At 46.9% G+C, this 20413-nt stretch overlaps 1 protein-coding gene across 1 annotated transcript in view; it reads left to right on the plus strand.

Moving 5' to 3' along the window:
* Positions 1-692: 692 nt before the first annotated feature.
* The window catches only part of KCNQ1 (potassium voltage-gated channel subfamily Q member 1), a 1107170-nt gene continuing 1087449 nt past the window's right edge, over positions 693-20413 (plus strand). Inside the window, exon 1 of the mRNA XM_078682891.1 lies at positions 693-1958. Within this exon, the coding sequence (XP_078539017.1) occupies positions 1606-1958 (353 nt within the window). The 5' untranslated portion in view covers positions 693-1605. The remainder of the gene's footprint in view (positions 1959-20413) is intronic.

Raw genomic sequence — 20413 nt, forward strand, 5'->3', positions numbered from 1 at the left:
AGCCGGAAGGCAAACAACAACCACGTCATCCATCTCTCTTGAATCATTCGTCACCAAGAGAGCAAAGCAAAAGGCAGGGCTGAGAACAGCCGACAGAGAAAGAATGAACCCGCCGAACAACTAAGAACCGTGCCACCAAGAACTGCTAATTCAAAACGCAAGAGCTATACTGCCTGCGGCTTGCAAGCAGCCAAAGAGACTCTTTTTGAAAGCGCAAGTCCAATGTTATTTTCTGTGTTTTCTTTCCCCCACAGGTGTTTGGACTTTTCATGTTTGGTTTAATTTTTAACCAATTTGGGGAGGGATGTAATGCCCAGCACAAGTCAGCATTCTAGTGCTGAGCCTGTAACTACACTGAACACCCACCCACCACTGATGTCACAGGTCATGTGACACAGTACCAAAAAAAGAGGCCGAGCGCACGTGCTCTGGGCCAGTTGCACCGAGCAAGCAGTGTGTCCTGCGTCCCAGTCATTTTCCAGCATGAGGGCCTTAGGCCCGACCCTACACAAGTCACACAAATGCACACTGAAAACATTGAAATGTAACACGTAAACACACTTAAAACCTGGTAGCTATTAGAGCGTGCTGCTGTGCTGCCTTTCACGGGGAGCTGCGAATTGCAAGTGCTGGACTGTGAACGGTAACTGCCCTGCTGGGACACGGAATAGCTCCCGCGCAGAACAGGGGCTGTCGTCCTTTTACAGCTCGTCAGGTCTACAGCCCGGCAGCTTCCACGAGGGGTTGGAGGGGATAACTTTATAAATCATACGGGTTTTAGGACCGCGGAGAAGCACTTCTCACTCACGCCTTGGTTGTTCCTTGTTAATCTACAAAGGAAGATTGGGCTGTTTTGTTTACTTTCAGGAACTTTGAGGAGTTTCCCCCTTGACATTAAAAAAAACTGCAATGTGCTACAGAGACCGGGGACACTTCGTATCAGTTTGGGAAGGCTGACAAGGGAAGGCGGGAATGTAAACAGGGGGCATGCGGATGTAAATGTACCGGGATCGTTGGTGTGAGTAGCGGAGGCGAGGAGCGCCTGGACCCGCACGCGGAAGCCCCGGCAGCCGAGCCCCGTCTCGTGCGTTCCTGCAGGGAGTGAACAACCTGGGTCGTTAGTCTCAGCAGGGGAGGGTGGAGTGAGGGAGGGGGCAGTGGTTTGACTCTCAGCAGGGGAGCGAGGGACCCCTAGGTGTAGTCTGTAAATGGGAGGCAGAGAGGGGACCTGCGGCTGAAGTGGGGCAGTGCGTGTGGAAAGGTCCCTCCCAGCCGGTGTGCGCAGGAGGAGGAGCAGGGATCTTCCTCCTCGGGACTCCCTCAGTGCCATGCCCGACTTTGAAAGCAAGTTCTGAGGGGTGCTCGATTCGGGTGGGTGTTTGGTGCCCTTCTGCTGCGGCACGGAGTGCCCGGAGCGCACCGCGAGCTCCGCCACTGAAGGGCAGACCGGAGCTGCCAGGGACGGACTACGAACTTCCAAGGAGGGGGGCACCCTGGGGCAGGCACTGAGGGACCCCGGCACCGAGGAACGCGGGCACCCCTGCCTTCCGCTCCAGAGGTCCGAGCGGGAGCACCTCTGGAAGGAACCCGGACCCCGAGCCCCCCATGTCCCTCTCTCCGGAGCGGCGGCGGTGGAGCCTGTCCCGGACACTGTCCTCCAGACGGGGCAGCCACAAGAAGCAGTCGGCTATGGAGATGGCCGAGAACGCGGCCAATGCCCAGTACGAGCCCATGCCCCCGCACAAAGCGGCGGGAGGCAACGGACAGCCCCCCGCCCCGGACCCCAAGGACGAGACGGTGCTGGTGACCACCAACATCCCCCGCGTCAGCATGGACCCCCGCATGTCCATCTACAGCGCGCGCCGGCCCCTGCTCTCCAGGACCAACGTGCAGGGCCGCGTCTACAACTTCCTGGAGCGGCCCACGGGCTGGAAGTGCTTCGTCTACCACTTCACGGTGTAAGTGCTGCGTCTGTGCTGGGGTGGACCTCTGCCCCCGTGCGTGCGAGTGGTGGGTGTGCATAAGTGCTCAGAGTTAACTGTCCCATTCTTTTTTGTAATCACACATGACTATCACTAGCGGCCACACAGGGTCTTAAGCAGCAGCTCCTCGCCCCCTCTCCCCCGCTGTGATTTCCTTACTTCACGTTCTCCTAATTTAAAATGTAATTTCTCCAATGCATACAATATTACACAGGACGCCCTTAAGTTCACCGAAGCAGGAGAGAAGTTACTTCCTTTTCGCTGTGACAGGATATCCAGAAGAAGCTAGCGTGGGTCTAAAAACAGGATCTGTGTTATGGAATCGTAATGAATAGTAGATCACCTTTCCCCTTCCAGCGTGACCTTACGTCCCTAGCGTCGAATCTGATACGTTAGTCTCCCAAATGACGTTCAAAATGATTATGACCTCCTTGGGGCACAGCTTGAAGTAAAGCAAACTTTTCTCTTTCTGAGTGGAGCACAAGATGGAGCGAGTTAAGATTGTTTTTTGCACTTCAACGGAGTGAATAGCTGAATAAGAGGAACGGTTATAAAAAATAAAGAAACGGGACTGCTGAAAGAAACTGAGTTAGCAGGTATAAAGGAATGGTTGGCATAGAGGCAAGACTTGGGTGTCAATAGGTGTGAGTTGCCAATGTTGGCCTTGTTCAGTGCTGGCAGGAAGTAGGAACTACGTAGGTTCAGCTACCGGCTGTATCCCTCTGCCAGAAGCGTGCACCTATGTGGGTCCTGGCCCCACATAGGTGCACCAGAGACATACAGCAGCGCCTGTGCACATTCAACGTGTCGTGTGCAGTGCAATGCCGAGGGCAGGTATGCCCTTCACTCCCGATAGCAGACCCAGCTCCAAATGTTTCACTTCAAGGGCAAACACTGATTCGTTTGTCCTGGCTGGCAGTCGGTGCCCGAAGCCAGAGGTAGCACAGCTGGACACCCACACACGTGCACGACCTAGGATTCGTGCAAAGAAATAAAACGACACTGTGTGTTGATACTTTTACGTGCTGGCAGAAAGGAAACCGAAGCACGCGGTTTACTCTCAGCCTCCTTCTATATGTAAGTCTGGCTGTCTGTGTTCACGCCGCATACAGCACAAACTCTATTTTGACTCATGAATAAGGATTTTTGTCTCAGAAAACTAAATGGAGCCTTTTTTTACCAACACGTGTTGGAGTTGAAATCTGTAATGATTACAGTCCATGCCCTACAGCGCACGTGCAGGTGTCTTCAGCAGGTGCATCGCCCCCACAAACACGTTTTTACCAGGGTTAGAGCTTGTGCCTGTGGGTTCCACAAGGATCTCGGCTATAGAGCGAGCAGACTGTTTTGCTAGGATAGAGAACAGTGACCGAATAATAATGGAATGCTCACCAGCTGTCACATTCCCTCCTTAGGATTTTTATGAAGATTCAAATCACGTAACCCACATGCATTTCTATTGCAGGCGCATGAACCATACGAGCTACCGTACCAGATGTGCACAATCAGGTTGGCTGAATACATTTATATCTCTGTAGCAAGGTCCTTGACCCATGGAGTGACCCTAAAGTCTGAGTCCTCCCACACCGCTCATTCTGTCATAGTCACAGGACGTTGATGATTGCATTTCTGAAGAAAGGGTCATTAAGGAAAGGAAGAGTTAAAGAAACTGTGTCAATAATTTAGTCAGTATAAGGTGAAACGATCACAGGACATGACATCAAGATACCCTGCTCTCATGTGGATAAAGGGGGCACCGGCCTACGCGTGCTAGGAGACAACGAGGAGCAGGCTTGTCACTATGGCTCGTGATAGATGGAGCATGGCATTTGCATTTGTGTTTTCTAAGGCACCCTGAGTTCCTCAGATGGAACAAGCCTGACAGCACTTGCACCCACCAGGCTAGGCAAAGAAACAGATCAAAGAGTAGGCAACTAATGGAAGTTTATATGACCCAGTTAGAACTACTGTTGGGTAAATCCCGTCAAGCATAACTGAGTGGTGCATTACCCAACTAACGAGTAGCACCGTTTAGAGATGAGTGACAGCGTGTGGAATCCAGCACTCCCAAGTATATGAGCTGGCAAGCAGGATTGTTCAAAAAGGCTCCTGCATGATTTTGTAAACGGAATTTTGATGGGGTGAGGAGACCATCCAAATACTGGGAAAAGTAGTGTAAGGATTTAAAAGATAATAGTGTGAAGGCAAAGTCGTTGCAGACTTCAGAGAGGGTAGCTCCACTTCTCACGTGAAAACCATGTGGAGCCTCTCCGTAGATCTCGATAAATCGTCTGCTCATTGCAGGATTAGCTGAGCCAATAGGCATGCCCTGCCCAGCAAGAGCTGGAGGTGTTCCATTCTGGGTAATCTTGAAACATTGATATCAAGGGACCTAGCATAAAGTACTGCTTCATTCTTTCTCCTCTCTCCCTGCATCCTTCATCACATCTGAAGGAAGAGCCGCAGAATGCCATTTGAACTGGCATTAGCTTATGTTTATGAATATAATAAGTTACCTTAAGAATGCACTGATGTCTTTTAGGATGACTATCTTATTGCAGAGTAGCAATAGGCAAAAAAAACGATTGAATCAAGAAGTTGACCTGTTGAAAAAGAGGCAATCGACCAGATGGAAATACCTATTCAAGTTTTGTTCGGCTTCCTGTGTAGGGTCCTGGAAACGGAATTCACAGGTCAAACAGAAGATGGATTTGGTGATAATGCAGCAAGTCACTTAAATACTGAGCCTATTGCAAACATTTATTAACTCTGCAGAACACTGTGCAGTATATGTGGTTCATTTTGCTCTTTTACAATGGTGAGAAAGCCATTGATTGGGGAGTTTGGGGGTGGGGTAGCCGGCTTGGAGTGGTCCGTCATGTGTGAATAAAGACCCCACTAACTTAAATGGACTAAATTAGAAGCCCCTACAATGTTTCGGTCTGATAAGGAAAAATAAAGATTATCCTTATTGATCCTTCCTTGTGTGGCATTGTTGGATAGTTGGCAAGTCACCTGAAGTTACAAAATAATGTATTGCTTGCAACCAGCACACTGCGACATTCCGAAATCATTTTCCTGTTATAGGGTATTCTCACAATTTCAAGAATCAACCACAAACCAGTGCTGTTCATCATCTCTCTAAGCTGGCCTTCTCACTAACATTTTTCCTGAAGGAACCAATGGCTTCAAACACCAAATTATTCACACAAACATTTCTGATGACTAGGAACAAGGAAAAAAAGTATCCTTATTTTTACAATAGCATTTTGCTTAGGGCTCCCGGTTTTAAGGTATTTATTTTTTTAACATTTAAATATTTATCCATATTTATTTTTTGGCCATCTTATTGGTATTTATCTATAGTCATTTTGGTTTTGAGAATAAATGTCGTAAAATTGTATATTTATATTTCCACATTTGTTTAACTGATGAACATGCCCTCATACGTTGCCTGTAGCGTTTTAACAAATTAAGCAGCCACATATAACTAAACACTACACACATAGGTAAATATTTCCATTAATACAGGCATATGTTAAAGTCTTTATGAAGAATAAAAGAAATCTCTTCCTGTTTTTTAACTCCCCATGCTGCCTATCTGCTCAGTTGTAGGCCAGCAATTCACGAAAGAATGGCGAGGGACTCCCAAGAAGCACACTTTTCAATATTTTTCCACTTTTAAAAATAAATACAGCCGGGAAACACATTGTTTTTTGTTTGTATTTATCTGCAAAAATGAGTAAAGACAGAAAACTGGAAGCCTTAGTTGTATTTTATGTATTATTTAGTTTAAGTTTGACACCAGGTGATCAGTGCTTATATTACGAAACTCAAATGTCAGGAAATACAGCCATTCAAGTAGCCTCTACCCCACCACCAACAGTGTAAAGTAGAAAGCACATGGCATTAAACATTGAGTGAGCATGTAGTTCAAGATGAGATTTTTAATTGTTTAGTAGTTAAGGTGTTTCAAGTCAAGATTATACTTGCACTATTGTATTGTTCTGGGCATGTTTCTTTTCAACAGGAGGCATGGCTACACAGCATTCTGACAAAGTGTCAGTACTATCGGAGTTAAAATTAACACATAGGATGTGTCACTGTGGTTAGTGTATTAGATGCTGGTGTTTTTTATTTTGTCTTTTTTTGAAGGATGATCATCAGTAATGTAATTTGTTATTATATGTCAGAAATAATGTGTGAGGCTATAAAGAAGGCATGGTGGTGAAAGTTATGGTTTACATACTACTTCAACTGTTTTCGAGCTTTTGTGTTATAGACCGTATCCATCCTAGTTCAGCTAAAGTATTTTACATATGAGTTTTTTTTCTTTTTTTTTTGTTTTGCGTGTCTTGGGCCAACCTTTTGTCATTTCAATGGATTTTGGCTTTATAGAGGGTCAGTAGTCCTGGTAGGAATTATCTTTGCTTGCCTCTATTGAGTGTGCAGTCCTGTTTATAAATACATGTATAATCCTTCTGTTTACACTTAACTTTGTCTGCCACATGAAAGATCCACTAGTAATTGACCCAATTTGGTATCTAGGGTGCTACATAAAAATGTGTGTAGCATCTCTGGCATGCCTGTGAGCAATGCATCAATCAAATCTTTGCTTTTGTCCACAAAATACATATTTGACTTAATTTTGATTCTTCTTTTCTAAATTGCTTGTTCTCATGTAACAAACACCACCCTGATCATGTTCACTAATAAACATTTCTGTGCCATTATAATGTAATATAGATAATTTGTAAACTCCACCTCAATGCATTTGGTGTAGATTGCCCTTCACCATGACGCAATAGTACTCTGATTGTCTAATTTGTTTTTCACATGTTGCTTGAACATGAAATACCTTGATAAACCAAGAGGCATTTCGCAAAAGAGGAATAATTTGTTTAGTTAAACATTGTGGCCGGGAGAATAGTTACAGGCGTAGGATCTGAGGATTGTCTCAATTTACAATCGATCTCTGAGATGGGTTTCAGTAGGATTCATTGAATGCCATAAACGGTTCCGGCAATCCTTGTTTGGTAGGGAATGTGCACCACTGCCTTTGAAGTCACAAATTAATGTTATTCTATGGGCAATCCAGGTGGGCCTTGACCTTGCGTGGCCATAGTGCAGCCAGTGGGTAACCTATCAAGATGTCCGGCATGGGCAATGCGTGATCACTGCGTGTGCTGTGTCCTGATTGTTTATATGTTCTTAATTTATGTGACATCTGACTTTATGGTGTTTTGGGAGCACGCCTACCTCTTAGGCCATATGTGCTTTATTGGAGCCAATCTGCCAGGACCATTGTGGTGCCGCTGGATCTATCTGTGGGATTGATCCGGGATTTCCTGTTTGTGCGTTTGTCTGCCAGCTACGTGGTGCCCCACCTGTGACCTATTCTCAGGTCTCAGGCCTAGGTCTCAGTCTGCCTGTCTACGTATTTCTGAGTCGGGGTTGAAGTGGAGTTCACAACGGGCGAATTATTTAATGAAAATGTGATTTTTGTTTTCATTCATAAATGTATATTTATTCACATTGACATCAACTTTCTCAATATTAACTCACACATTGTGTACCAATGCCTTTAACCTTGCACTGTGCACCTCTGGTAAACTTCCATGGATATACTGCATGGAATGACCGCACAGTTAATTATTCAACAATGCTCACATAAATGTCATAATAGTTTCTCTGTAAATAAACAGGCAGGAAGGTAATTTGACCCATGTCTCCTGAAGATCTGTAATCCTTTATAATCCGTACAAATCTTTTAATTGTCAGTTCAATAATAGAACTGATGAAATTTGATTCGGATGGATTGTTGCCATGGCCATTAACATACAATATGCATTGACCGTACACGTTGAAGGGGCATTGTTCCTTTGACTGAATGCACAAGTTTGTGGCTATGCTATTCCAGTAGCAGCTGCTGTGCCGTTGGAGTGGCGGGGTGGGGAGCAAGGGGATGAAGATAGATGTAGAATACAATAAAATAAAGAGTAAAAAAAGAATTGCGACCGCTGAAATTCTGCTCTTCTGTTTCTTCCTCATAGTAGCACAGGCTCCCAGCCTCCCCTGCGGTCAATCCTGGAAGGGCGAGATTTTGATCGATACCTTATCACTATTGACCTAAACCTCGATCTGGTCGACTGAACCTTTGTTGCCTGTCTTTGAGGAAGAAAGTGCATCCATTACCAAGCCAGTTCACCCAATAAAGGACTTCGCTCCCAAAGATCACAAACAACTTCTAGCTTTCAAAAGTTTATTGTAAGGATAGGATAAGCTGCAAATACAGGCATCTCAGAATGAGATTCACGAGATACACAGGTCCAACTACATACATGTGCTCTCTGAAAGCCCTCAGTCGAGCAACGGAAATTACTAACACAAGTTCTAAGAATAATAAAGCTATCAGCATTGACGCATATCTCTCCTTCATTTAAGTTGGAGGAAAACGCACAGGTTAGGCTGTCCCTACCCTGCTCTAGATGGTATCCCTACTTAACCAAATCCCAACCTAACAAAGGTGTCAGCAGTGAATGACCCCCAAGGGAAGTCACTCACTCTTAGTCTCTTGGTGAAAACCTATAGTTCTCCAGTCATGACCCCTCTCTGCCTACCCATCCGCTCTCTAAAGGGTCCTCAGGTATCTGCTCTAACTCCACCCAGGGGTGCTGTCCCTAATACAAAACAGTCAACAACATTTGAGACGCCCCTTGTGAGACGCCCCTCACGTGGTGTAGCTTCTGGCTTTTTCCATGCTGCTTTGTATTGGGCCTCATACGTTGGAGTTGACCTTGCTTCTCAGACTCTTCTCCGGCCCGCTGATACCCCTTAAACATTCCGGAACCCTCCTCCATGTCTGGGCCGTCTACTGAACAGACCTCTATTCATATTATTTATAATTGGATTCCCCCTTCTCTCTTGCAGACAGACATCTGCAGCCAAGATCCCAACTCTCATAGACTTCCAAAAAGGTTCGCAACATTTCTTGGCCCAGACATGTACGTGTAAACCAACGTTAAAACATTTCAGGCCTACAGCATTTCTCATAATAATTATAGCATTCAACTTCTTCATTAATTAAAGCATGTTAATACTCTTATTCTATTATTCAGTAAACACATCTATAAATCATGGCCCATTAATACAATGACCAAAACATTAGTACAATCTATGTCGTGAAAAGAAACACCTTCCCTTCTAGCTCTGGCCCTGAGGCCTACCACATTCTGCGTTTAACCACATGCCATCTTACATTTAACAGCTACACGACATGGATTCAGGAATAATCACATCTAATAAAATCATATAGTGTCACACATTTCTGTATTAGTTCCACTTCTACTTAAATCTCTACATTAGCTATACATTCAGAATATAATTGCAGATACTATTAGCACTCATGGCATTTCTCCTCATGATTTGTGCTTACTACAGGTAAGTGTGATGCACTCATACATTTAGGTCAGTTTGCGCTCTCTCAGTTCCCCCCTTTGATGACCTCTCGGGGTCATCACTAACATTTAAACTGCAGTTATTGGTAGCATAACTTGTCTCTGCGCTTCCAGAGCCCTCAGACTCCTGTACTGATTATCTTGTATGGCAACCAATCTCTGCAGCTGCTCTCTTTGGGCCCTTTCTGACCTTCTTGTTCTGTACCATTTGAATACCCTCACCAATCCCCACAATATGATCCCACAGATCAATATTATGATGACAGGTTTTAGTATATACCACACAAAGCTTTTGCCTAGGGTGGAGATCCACCCTCCAACTTCCCTCATTCCGTGGCCCACCTTTTCCCAGACATTTTCTCTACTCAAGTCTTCGATCTCCTTGTGAATATCAGTTATGTTCCTAATAACTTTCTCAAGGGGCTTTGAATTGTCTAGAATGTAAGTACAACATTCCTGGACCTTCAAAGCCTTACAGACTCCGCCCTCTTTTGCTAGTAGGACATCTAACGCAAGACGGTTCTGAAGAACCATAGCCCTTATCGATTGCATCTCTCCTTCTACCAGCATTAAGGACTGAGCAGTGCTGGCAGACAACCTGTCGACGACTGTTGCCAGTCGTCTAATTTTAACATCATTAAGGATTAGACCCAAAAGAGGGAACATAGCTCCAAAAACATCTCCAACCATTTCTGCATCTCCTATATCTCTCCTTCCCCTCGATGATGTCTTGCCCTCAATGATCTCTAAGTCTTGTGCATGATATATTTTGGGGAAGACAATTGCTAGGTAACATGATCCATACCAGTTGTCAGGTAGTCTCACGTAGGCATTTCTTCCACATACAAAATACACATTTGGAATCACTTGCATTCCCTTCAGGAAATCTTTAGTATAGTACTCTATATTGAAAGCATGTTCACAGTCGACTTCTCCCACGTATACATTTTCATAATACGTTTTGGCTCGGTGAAGACATAGCTTTCCTCTCTGCGTCTTATCTAAAGCTATTGGACCACTACTACCCTTTCTCTTGTGTGCCTTCTCTTCCTCGGTCCAATCTGTTTTCCATTGTCCTGATTTTTTCAAAATCTTTTGTCTCCTGTAACGATCATCCACCTGCCCTATGAACTTCTTCTCGACTTCTGACACCTTGCATGTCAGGTTATTTCTACGGGCATGTGAAGTATCTAAGGTAATCCAAGGAATGAAGAACTTGGCCAATCTGTCTTCACTCTTCCAGTAGTCCCATTTGTTCATCTGCTTATAATTTGGGACTTCTGGCAACACTGAATCATAGTTGGAGAAATAGTATTCAAAACTATCTCTCTCATAAAATATACTAAGCAATAAGCTACATGTAATGCCATATGTCAGCGGGAGGTGATGATATCTAATGCCTTCATCTACAGACGCCGGCAACTGCATGCAGACGTAACAGTCCTTAACCTCCATGGCATCCACGTATTCATATAAGAGTTTAGCATAAGCATTTGACCTAAAGTCTCCTTGGGACTCATCTACGTGTAACCTGCGGGCTTCTGCAGCTAATAACGCTTTCTCTTGAGTGTTTTCCCTTTTCTCACCAGCAACAGTGGGTGTAAGCGTTTCTACAGATTTCACATCAGTTACCTTCGCCTCTTCCTCATGTCCCTTTACATAAGAAATTGTTACCACTAAAGCTATCAATATTATCACTCCTACTATTAGTGTACCTATTATACATTTAGCTCTGCGGTTCTGGGTGCCGGCTTCCATTTCGTCAGACAATATGGCTCTCTCTTATCTTAGCAAAAAGTTCTTTTCTTCTCGTTCCTTTACAGTCTCTTTTTAATCCTTTTGTCTTTAGAATCCACACAACTGGAAGCTGACAACCTTCTTCGCAAAAGTCCTTTAACAGTTCAATAAAGACAACCCTAGCCCTTCTCCATCAACTCAAGGGAAGTTCCCTAAAATTCTCTGCTTCCTGGGCGCTAGGTAATCTTCTTTTTCTGCTCGCTTTATTTACAAAGTCCTTTAACAGTCTACTATCAGGTTTGTGCCTGCAGCTTCGATAGCAAAGTTCAGTATTTCCAAACGAAGATTGTGCTCTTCATGTGCTGTTATCGTTGTACCAAAGTCGGGGAATTGCAATTCTGAGAGAAACATGTGTTTTAACTTGCTGAGGCGGGGAGGTCTGGGGAGCATGAATGTTAGTGACCCTTCTTGTTCGACTCCGGGTACCAACAGTCGTATTTCCACGGTGACGATGGGCTCAGAACTGGACACCACCACCGCTCGGATCCTCCCTGTCTCCTGTTTCACAGACATTTGTCGCCAGATATGTCCACTCAGGTGTGGAGTATCTTCTGTTAGGCACACGCACTCTTCTTGACCTTCTTCGGTCCGGTGCTTCAGCGCCCTGAGCACCTTCTTCCGGGTCTGAGTCTTCTGATATCGGAGGAAGGGTTACCTCTGGAGTTGACCTCAGGCTAGAGCTCCTTCTTTGCGGCCAATTAGCTTCTCCACGTGCCCTTCTACTCCTTCTCCTTCTTGTCTGTTCTCGCTCTCTGTCAGACCTGTCAGTGTCTGACTCGTACTCCCAGCTACTTTCTCCTTCTGTAGCGTCGTCTGTTTCGCTGTTGTACTGACCGTCCTCAGCTTGGTCAGACTCGTTCCCTGCTTCCGCTGGCACCTCTTCAGCTTGGCTAGCCCCCTCTATGGCTTCTCGGTCCTCTGCTGGACGTCTATCCGAGAGAGGAGCTGTTTCTTCCCGAGGTGCTGGAACCCTTCGCGTATGTGACGTGTGGATCCAATTGGGCAGGCCTCCCACCTTCACAGCCGTGTTCGTGATTAGGATGATCTGGAAGGGCCCACGCCAACGAACATCCAGGCAGCTTCTTCTCACATGTTTTTTCACCAGGACCCAGTCCCCAGGATACAGGTCATGACACGGGCCCTGGCACGATGGAACCTCGGCAGCCTACACCTGAAGGGACACAGAACGAATGGCGTCAGACAGCCCCTTACAATAGTCCAGGATCATATCATCTGTGATATTTAACAGTGCAGCAGTTGGGACAGATGGCAGCCTCATTGCTCTCCCCATTAACACCTCATGTGGTGACAACCCCGTTCTTCTGTCTGGGGTACTACGAAGGCTCATGAGAACCAATGGCAGGGCGTCAGGCCAACTCAGGGTCGTTGAGGAACAAACTTTTGCTATTCTGGCCTTGATCGTGCCATTGATCTGCTCCACAATTCCTGAGGCTTCTGGTCGGTAACTGCAATGCAACTTCTGATCGATATTCAGAGCTGCACAAATCATCTTCACAAGCTCGCTGTTGAAATGCGTTCCCCTATCTGATTCCAAAAAGGCCGGCACCCCGAAGCGCGGAATGAGTTCCCTAAGCAGTAACTTGGCCACTGTGAGGGTGTCGCACCTACGTGTAGGGTATGCCTCAACCCATCTGGAGAATACACAAACAACCACCAGGACATAGCGGAGGCGGTTGCACCTCGGCATTTCAATGAAATCTATCTGCATTCGATTGAATGGACCTCCAGACCTTCCTATGTGACTCAGTGCAACTGGTGTTCTTTTTCCTACGTTCAGCTGCTGACAGGTCACACAACGCTGGCACACTGCTTCTGCTGCTATTCTAAACTTAGGATTGTACCAGGTCTGTCTAAACACTCTCAGCATAGCATCTCTCCCTAAGTGTACGGGACCATGTATGAGTCTGGCCATTGGACTCACCATCTCATTGGGCAACACTGCTCTGCCGTCTGCTGAGACCCAAAAATGGGACTCACCCATTACACATCCTGCCTTTTCCCATGTTTCTTTTTCAAAATCAGGAGCATTTTCTTGCATGTTTGACAGTTCATCCCAAGTATCAACAGTTTCCAATATCATGGCTAATTCAGTCCTTACATTTATTCCACCCACTTCCACCTCTGTGAAAGAGTACCCTTGCTCCGCGCAATACCGCGCAACTTCATCAGCATATCTATTGCCTTTCGAAACGAAGTCCTCATTTCTGGTATGTGCGGTGCACTTTACAACTGCTATACCTGCTGGGCATTGCAACGCCTCTAACAACAGGCGCACAAACTCTCCATTGCGAATGGGAGAGCCTGAAGAGGTCATGAACCCTCTTTGAGACCATAACTGCCCGTAATCATGAACCACCCCATAACCATATTGGCTGTCGGTGTATATGGTGACTCGAATTTGATTGCTTGCCAAGCAAGCACGTGTCAAGGCAATAATCTCGGCTACCTGAGCGGAGTGTACTCCTTCCAGGCACCCAGCTTCCACAACTCCAGTAATTGTACAAACAGCATAAGCTGCTCTCAACTGCCCAACTTCGTCTCTTACACATGAGCCATCGACAAAGAAAATTTCGTCTGGGTCGGTCAGTGGCTCATCTACGATGTCGGGTCTGGGTTTGGTGCATAGTTCAGTCACATCGAGGCAGTCATGGTCTGTACATTCATCATCATCCTCGATATCATTTGGGAGTGGCATCAAGGTGGCAGGGTTCAAAACAGAGCATCTCTTGAGGGTCACATTCTCTGCAGCAAGAATAACTTGCTCATAGCGCGTGAGCCTGCTGTTGGTCAGATGCTGTGTTTTGGTCCTGGTCATCAACAGTTCAACAGAATGGGGCACGCACACCTCTAACGGGTGCCCCATGACGATATTTTCACATCTCTCAATGCTGACACCCGTTGCAGCAACGGATTTGAGACATCCGGGCAACGCTGCGGCTACTGGGTCTAAAGTAGCCGAGAAATAAGCAACTGGTCTACGGGCATTCCCATGGATTTGGACTAACACAGACAACGCGCAACCTTCTCTCTCACAACAGTAAAGCAAAAATGGTTTATTGTAATCAGGCATTCCCAATGCCGGAGCACGACACAGGTCCTCTCGCAGCTGTAAGAATGCCATCAAACAGTCTTTGTCCCATGGTACCGGATCGCTCACCTCCTTGTGCGTCAGTTTTTGCAAGGGCTTTGCTTTCAGTGAAAAGTTCGCGATCCACTGTCGGCAATAACCCACCATCCCTAGGAACATCCTGACCTCTCTCTGTGTCTTAGGCGCATTCATTTTCATGATCGCCTCTATCCTGTCTGGTGACACCTTTCGTTTGCCTTTCTCTATTCTGTGTCCCAAGTACTGCACTTCTGTCAGGCAGTACTGCAATTTTCCCGGGGACACCTTGTGCCCATTGGCAGCTAGGTGATTTAACAAAGCAATGGAGTCCTCCCTGCAAGCTTCTTCTGTTTCTGACGCCACGAGGAGGTCGTCTATGTACTGGACCAGAACTGACTTCTGGGGCAGCACTAGACTTTCAAGATTTTTCTTCAAAAGCTGGTTAAAGATCGATGGGCTCTCTGTATACCCCTGAGGAATGCGACACCATGTTAGGACGCGACCTTCCAGTTTAAATGCGAAAAGAAAATGGCTTTCTTCGTCCAGAGGGATCGAAAAGAAAGCCTGACAAAGATCGATCACAGTGAACCACTCAGCTTGGAATGGAATCTGAAACAGTATCACTGATGGATTCGGTACCACTGGACAACACGAAACGACTATGTTATTAATCTTTCGAAGGTCCTGTACTATCCGGAATTTCCCATTTGGTTTCTGCAGACCCATAATCGGGGAGTTGCATGGACTACCCACGATTTCTTTCAGTATTCCCTGTTTAATCATAGACTCGATCACGGGTTTTATGCCTGCAATCGTTTCTGGAGTCAATTTATATTGGGGTGTTCTTGGGAACTCAGCATGCGGTTTCACTACAATTTTCACTGGGTCCACCCCTTTGACCAATCCTATCTCTTCCCCAGTGAAATCCCATACTTCTGGTGCCACTGTCTCTCTCAAGTCCCAGGGGAGCTCATCTACTGTCAAAGTAGGGTACAGCTCCACGCATATTCTTGAGTTTGCAACTTTGAAGTCTGCGTCATCATCATTGGTCAATACCTCCACTCCCTGAGGTGTACAGTATATAGTACAATTCAATTTACACAACAGGTCTCTCCCTAGCAGACACACAGGACTTGAATCACAAACCACAAACTGGTGCTCATCGCTGTACTTCCCTATTTTCACCTGTACCGGTTCTGTCAATTGGCTGGTTATTCTCCTGTTTGCGACCCCTACCACTTGTATGCTCTCTCCAGACATAGGCAGGTCTGGAACTGCAGCTGATCTGATCGTGGACCTAGTGGCTCCTGTGTCCACCAGAAATGTCGTAGGGCACCCTGCTACTTCTGCTTCGACATAGGGTCCCCTCTGGTCCACCTCCAAGGCTGCCCCGAGGGTGCAGTCTTCTCTTTCCACTCTCTGTCCGGTTAATGGGTCCACATAATAGCACTCTTCTCCTTCTACAAACAGGGGCATCTGTCTATAGGTCTTACCCATAGTCCCTACTCGAGGAGGTTGCGGGAACTGGGCTCGGGGAGGAGCCCCCCCCCCTTTGAGCACCTTTCCCTGGTATGGCGTCACCCCTCTTGTAGGCGCGCTCTGGACCTCTTCCTCCTCTATCTCTTGTTCTCCTATCTCTACATTGTAGGGACACTCGCGTTTCCAATGCCCCACCTCGTTACACTGGTGGCACCTAGTCGTTTTCTTCAAGGCAGCTATGTCTATTCTGGGTCTAAAGGTGGAACTCTCCTCATTGCCCTTGTTCTGAGTGTACTGCTTCTTTCCTCCTGTACCTGTTCCTTGCTGCTGTTGCTGCTGTCCCCCCTTCCCTGCTGCCTGCATCTGTACCACCATCAACTTTTCTTTTAGTTTCTTAGCCTTGGAGTCTATCTCATCACAGCAGTACCTGGCATATCTCAGTATTTCGTCTAGGGGTTTACTTTGCCAACAAATCGAGTGTTGCTGAATCATTAAACTAATATCCGGTCTCAGTCCCAGGACGAACTTGGACACGAATTGCCCTATGTCTTTTGGATCCATTACATCCAAGCCGCTATACTGTTTAAACGCCTTCAGCAATCTCTCATAATATTCGTGGACTGTCTCTTTGGGTTCCTGTCTGGTTCGGTCTATTCTGACCCAATCTATGTCTTGCATTGGCACTTTCTCTTTCAGCCAAGTCATCACTCTCTCGAATTTTGCCATCACAATCTCGGACGGCCCATTAGTCTTAGCATCTCTCTCTGGCTCCGTTGTGGGCCACTCAGCGCTAACCTTGCATGCTGTCCACAGATCTCCTGGTACTACAATGTCAAACAGCGTGTTCAGATCTATCCATAGGACCTTTGAGATTTTTACAAATCTCTCGACTTGCTTGTACCACTCCACTGGGTTTTCCCGCAATTTGGGGAAGGAGGTGGTAAAAGCAGCTAAATCTCCCCTACTCCAAGGGACATGCACATAGTTCCCATTTGCGACTTCACGCAAAGGGTAAGCTTCTATTCCCTGCAGTCCTGGTGTCATACCAAGCGTGCTTCTCCTGCCGGTCCCTTTCTTGGACCACCTCTCTTCCCACTTATCTAGTGCCCTCCATGTCCTTATTCCAGTGATCAGTTCCCTTATGTGCGTTTTCAGCCCAATCGTTCTCCTCTCATCTAGGTCTCGATCTGTGTAATGTAGCCTGTGGTTACCCTGTAATGCTTTGGTTCTTGACAGGTCCACCATATATTTGCCTGCTAGTTCGACTAACTTCTCATGGATTGCTCTCGCCTTTCGAGTAATGTCCTTTGCCATATACAGTATTTCATCTTGCTCATACATTTCCATTCTTTCTAAAGGCAGGGTACCATCTATCATGTCATCCAGGTCTGACCTTAAGCTGGCGACATCGAGTCTCTTAGCTTTTATCTCAGCTCGCAATATGTCTTTCGAAGGGGGCTCACTAGTCTCCCTACCATCCCAACTTCGAGCTCTACGTTTGGGCTCGGGAGAGTTAATGAGTGCCTTCCCTTGCTCCCATCTCTCCAGGTCCCATGCTCGGCCATCCGATCTTGGAAGGTGATGGAACACGGGCCTGTTACCCCCACTCTTGCTCTGCCCACTCTCTTCTTCTTCTCTCCTTTCACCGTACACCTCTCTGTTATTTTCCCTCTGGTCGCTACTCTCCCTTTGCCTAGCATCACTCAGTATCCGATACGATCCTTCCTGGTTCCCCATATTCCCTGGGCTGCGCTCGTGTCCGTTATCACAGGGACTATGGTGCGACCTCTCACAACTCCCATTCAGTTCTCTGGTGCCGGGCACACAGTGTGGACACTTAAAGCTGTTTCTGTACTCTTGCGCTTTCCTCTCCCCTTCACTGAGTATTGGGCGCGCCACCCCTCCACTCCCGGGGCCCCCGTTTTCCAGGTCTGTTCTACCTCCACTCCGGGCCCAATGGGTGACTCCCCTACTATCTCTCTCTCTACAGTCCCACTCCGGGCTACTCTCCCCAGCCCCGCAGTGAGTCCGAGCTCTGCTGTCCTGACTTTCCCTTTCAGCTTCTGCAGCTATGATGCTCTTGTGAGCCTCCACTGCCTCATCCCACTTCTTCATGTACTCATTTAGCTCTTGAAAGGATTTTCGTCCAGATCCCCTCAGATCCACTGGCCATCTAGGGCCCCCAGGATCCCCTCCTGGATCCCCTGCTGTGTGCATCGGGGTGCTCCACTCTCTAGGTATCGGCATCTGACTTGGGGAATTAATCGTATCGTTCCTCCTTGCCGTCCCTGCTCTTTCTCTGTCCTTCCGTACCCGTTCTTCCCCTCTTGCTCTCTCTTGGTCATATATCGATATTATAGGACCTATAGTAACAGGTACCTGTAGTGCATCTGGTAATGCGTAGGATGTGGCGCTCTCCGTTTCCGGCGCTCTTTGTACCACAAACCTCCCGACTACCTGTTGCACCTGACTAGGCTGGGACAGCTCTTTCTTTGCCTCAGGATCCCACTCTGAACTGGGAAGCGGTCCATGCTCTCCTGCATTGCCCCCCTTTTCTCCTTCACTATGCTCGACCTCCCCCCCTGCTCTATTATACGGGGGTGGCCTGTCTGTCAATAATCTGTTTATCAGGCTGTCCTCTGTTTCGCTCTCATCATCTTCTTCTAGGGGGCTTTTATTTTCGGGCACCTCTAACACTGGGTACAGTTTATTTACTTCCATGTTATGCACTCTCCATCTTTTAGCATCCGCATCCCACCTGGCATCCTGCACTGCCCTTACCGATCGTTTCACCCTTTCCTGTCGTCTGTTCATATTCTTTTCATGCGCTGCCCTAATCCATGCATCAAGGGCTTCAAACTGGGTCGGTCTAGGCAAGGGTCTCATTGAAGTCATGACTGATTTTAATCGATGTAACACCTCTAATCTGAACGTCCCGTACTTCGGGAACGTCAGTTCCTCATTTCCTTCCGTAATCTTACTCCACTCTGATATCCAAAGGATCGTATGCAACCCAACATTCACTGCCATGTAACGAGCCGGCGTACCCTCCGGCGGGGCTTCTTCCCCTTCATACGATCCCCGCTTCTCTTTTTTAAACACCGCTCTCAGCCATTTAAAACACTTCATAATTATGCGCACAATATCCAGCCTCGCTACTCTGTTTACTTCCTGATGACAATCCACCAATCCTGTCGCGGCTTTGCTAACTTGGCCTATCGCAGCGCGGTCTTTCTCCGGTCGGCCAATCACAGCTCGACACTTTCTGACGTCTTTGCTAGCTGGCCTATCACGGCGCGGTCTTTCTCCGGTCAGCCAATCACTGCGCGACACTTCCTGACGTCACTTTTCTCCGCTTCGCAGCAGCACCCCTCCTTTCTCAACTCGTCTCCCGGTCATGCATGCGTCCCATTCATACACCGAAAAATGACTACTTCCGACCAAGCGGTCACTTCCCTCGACTGTACGTCCACAGTCTATATGTAATTGTCAACACAACTGACGAAATGTCTATCGTCTCTCTGATAGGTTGCTTACACACACAGTAACCTCCGACCAGCGGCCGTTACTCACGCACTCACTCTTACGTTCCCCCTATCTCGGTCTTTCGGGTGATCAATGGTACCTCATGACCCCCTTCACACTAGTTAACAATTACTCTGGGTGTCCGATACACCCGAACCACTTAAGCTCTCCTTGAACTTAAGATTTCCACCGGTTGCGCGCGCTCACAACCTGTTCCACAGTCACTCTACAGACATTCAACTCCGCCAGACATTACAACATAGATACAATACAAAACACCGCAATCTACACGCATGACCCTTTATACTCACTCTCGACCGATACTGCTGCTTTTTCTGTCTCACGTCATCCGGATCTTCTTCAGCGGGCGGTTCTTCCGATCATCGATTTCTAGGGGCCTTGGGGTAAGCTAACCTGGCCTAGGTCACCGTCCTCAAGAAGGCAACCATCCTCTACAGCTACCAACTGGAAGGGCGAGATTTTGATCGATACCTTATCACTATTGACCTAAACCTCGATCTGGTCGACTGAACCTTTGTTGCCTGTCTTTGAGGAAGAAAGTGCATCCATTACCAAGCCAGTTCACCCAATAAAGGACTTCGCTCCCAAAGATCACAAACAACTTCTAGCTTTCAAAAGTTTATTGTAAGGATAGGATAAGCTGCAAATACAGGCATCTCAGAATGAGATTCACGAGATACACAGGTCCAACTACATACATGTGCTCTCTGAAAGCCCTCAGTCGAGCAACGGAAATTACTAACACAAGTTCTAAGAATAATAAAGCTATCAGCATTGACGCATATCTCTCCTTCATTTAAGTTGGAGGAAAACGCACAGGTTAGGCTGTCCCTACCCTGCTCTAGATGGTATCCCTACTTAACCAAATCCCAACCTAACAAAGGTGTCAGCAGTGAATGACCCCCAAGGGAAGTCACTCACTCTTAGTCTCTTGGTGAAAACCTATAGTTCTCCAGTCATGACCCCTCTCTGCCTACCCATCCGCTCTCTAAAGGGTCCTCAGGTATCTGCTCTAACTCCACCCA

Source organism: Lissotriton helveticus, chromosome 3_1 (assembly GCF_964261635.1).
Source record: "Lissotriton helveticus chromosome 3_1, aLisHel1.1, whole genome shotgun sequence".
NCBI lineage: Eukaryota > Metazoa > Chordata > Amphibia > Caudata > Salamandridae > Lissotriton > Lissotriton helveticus.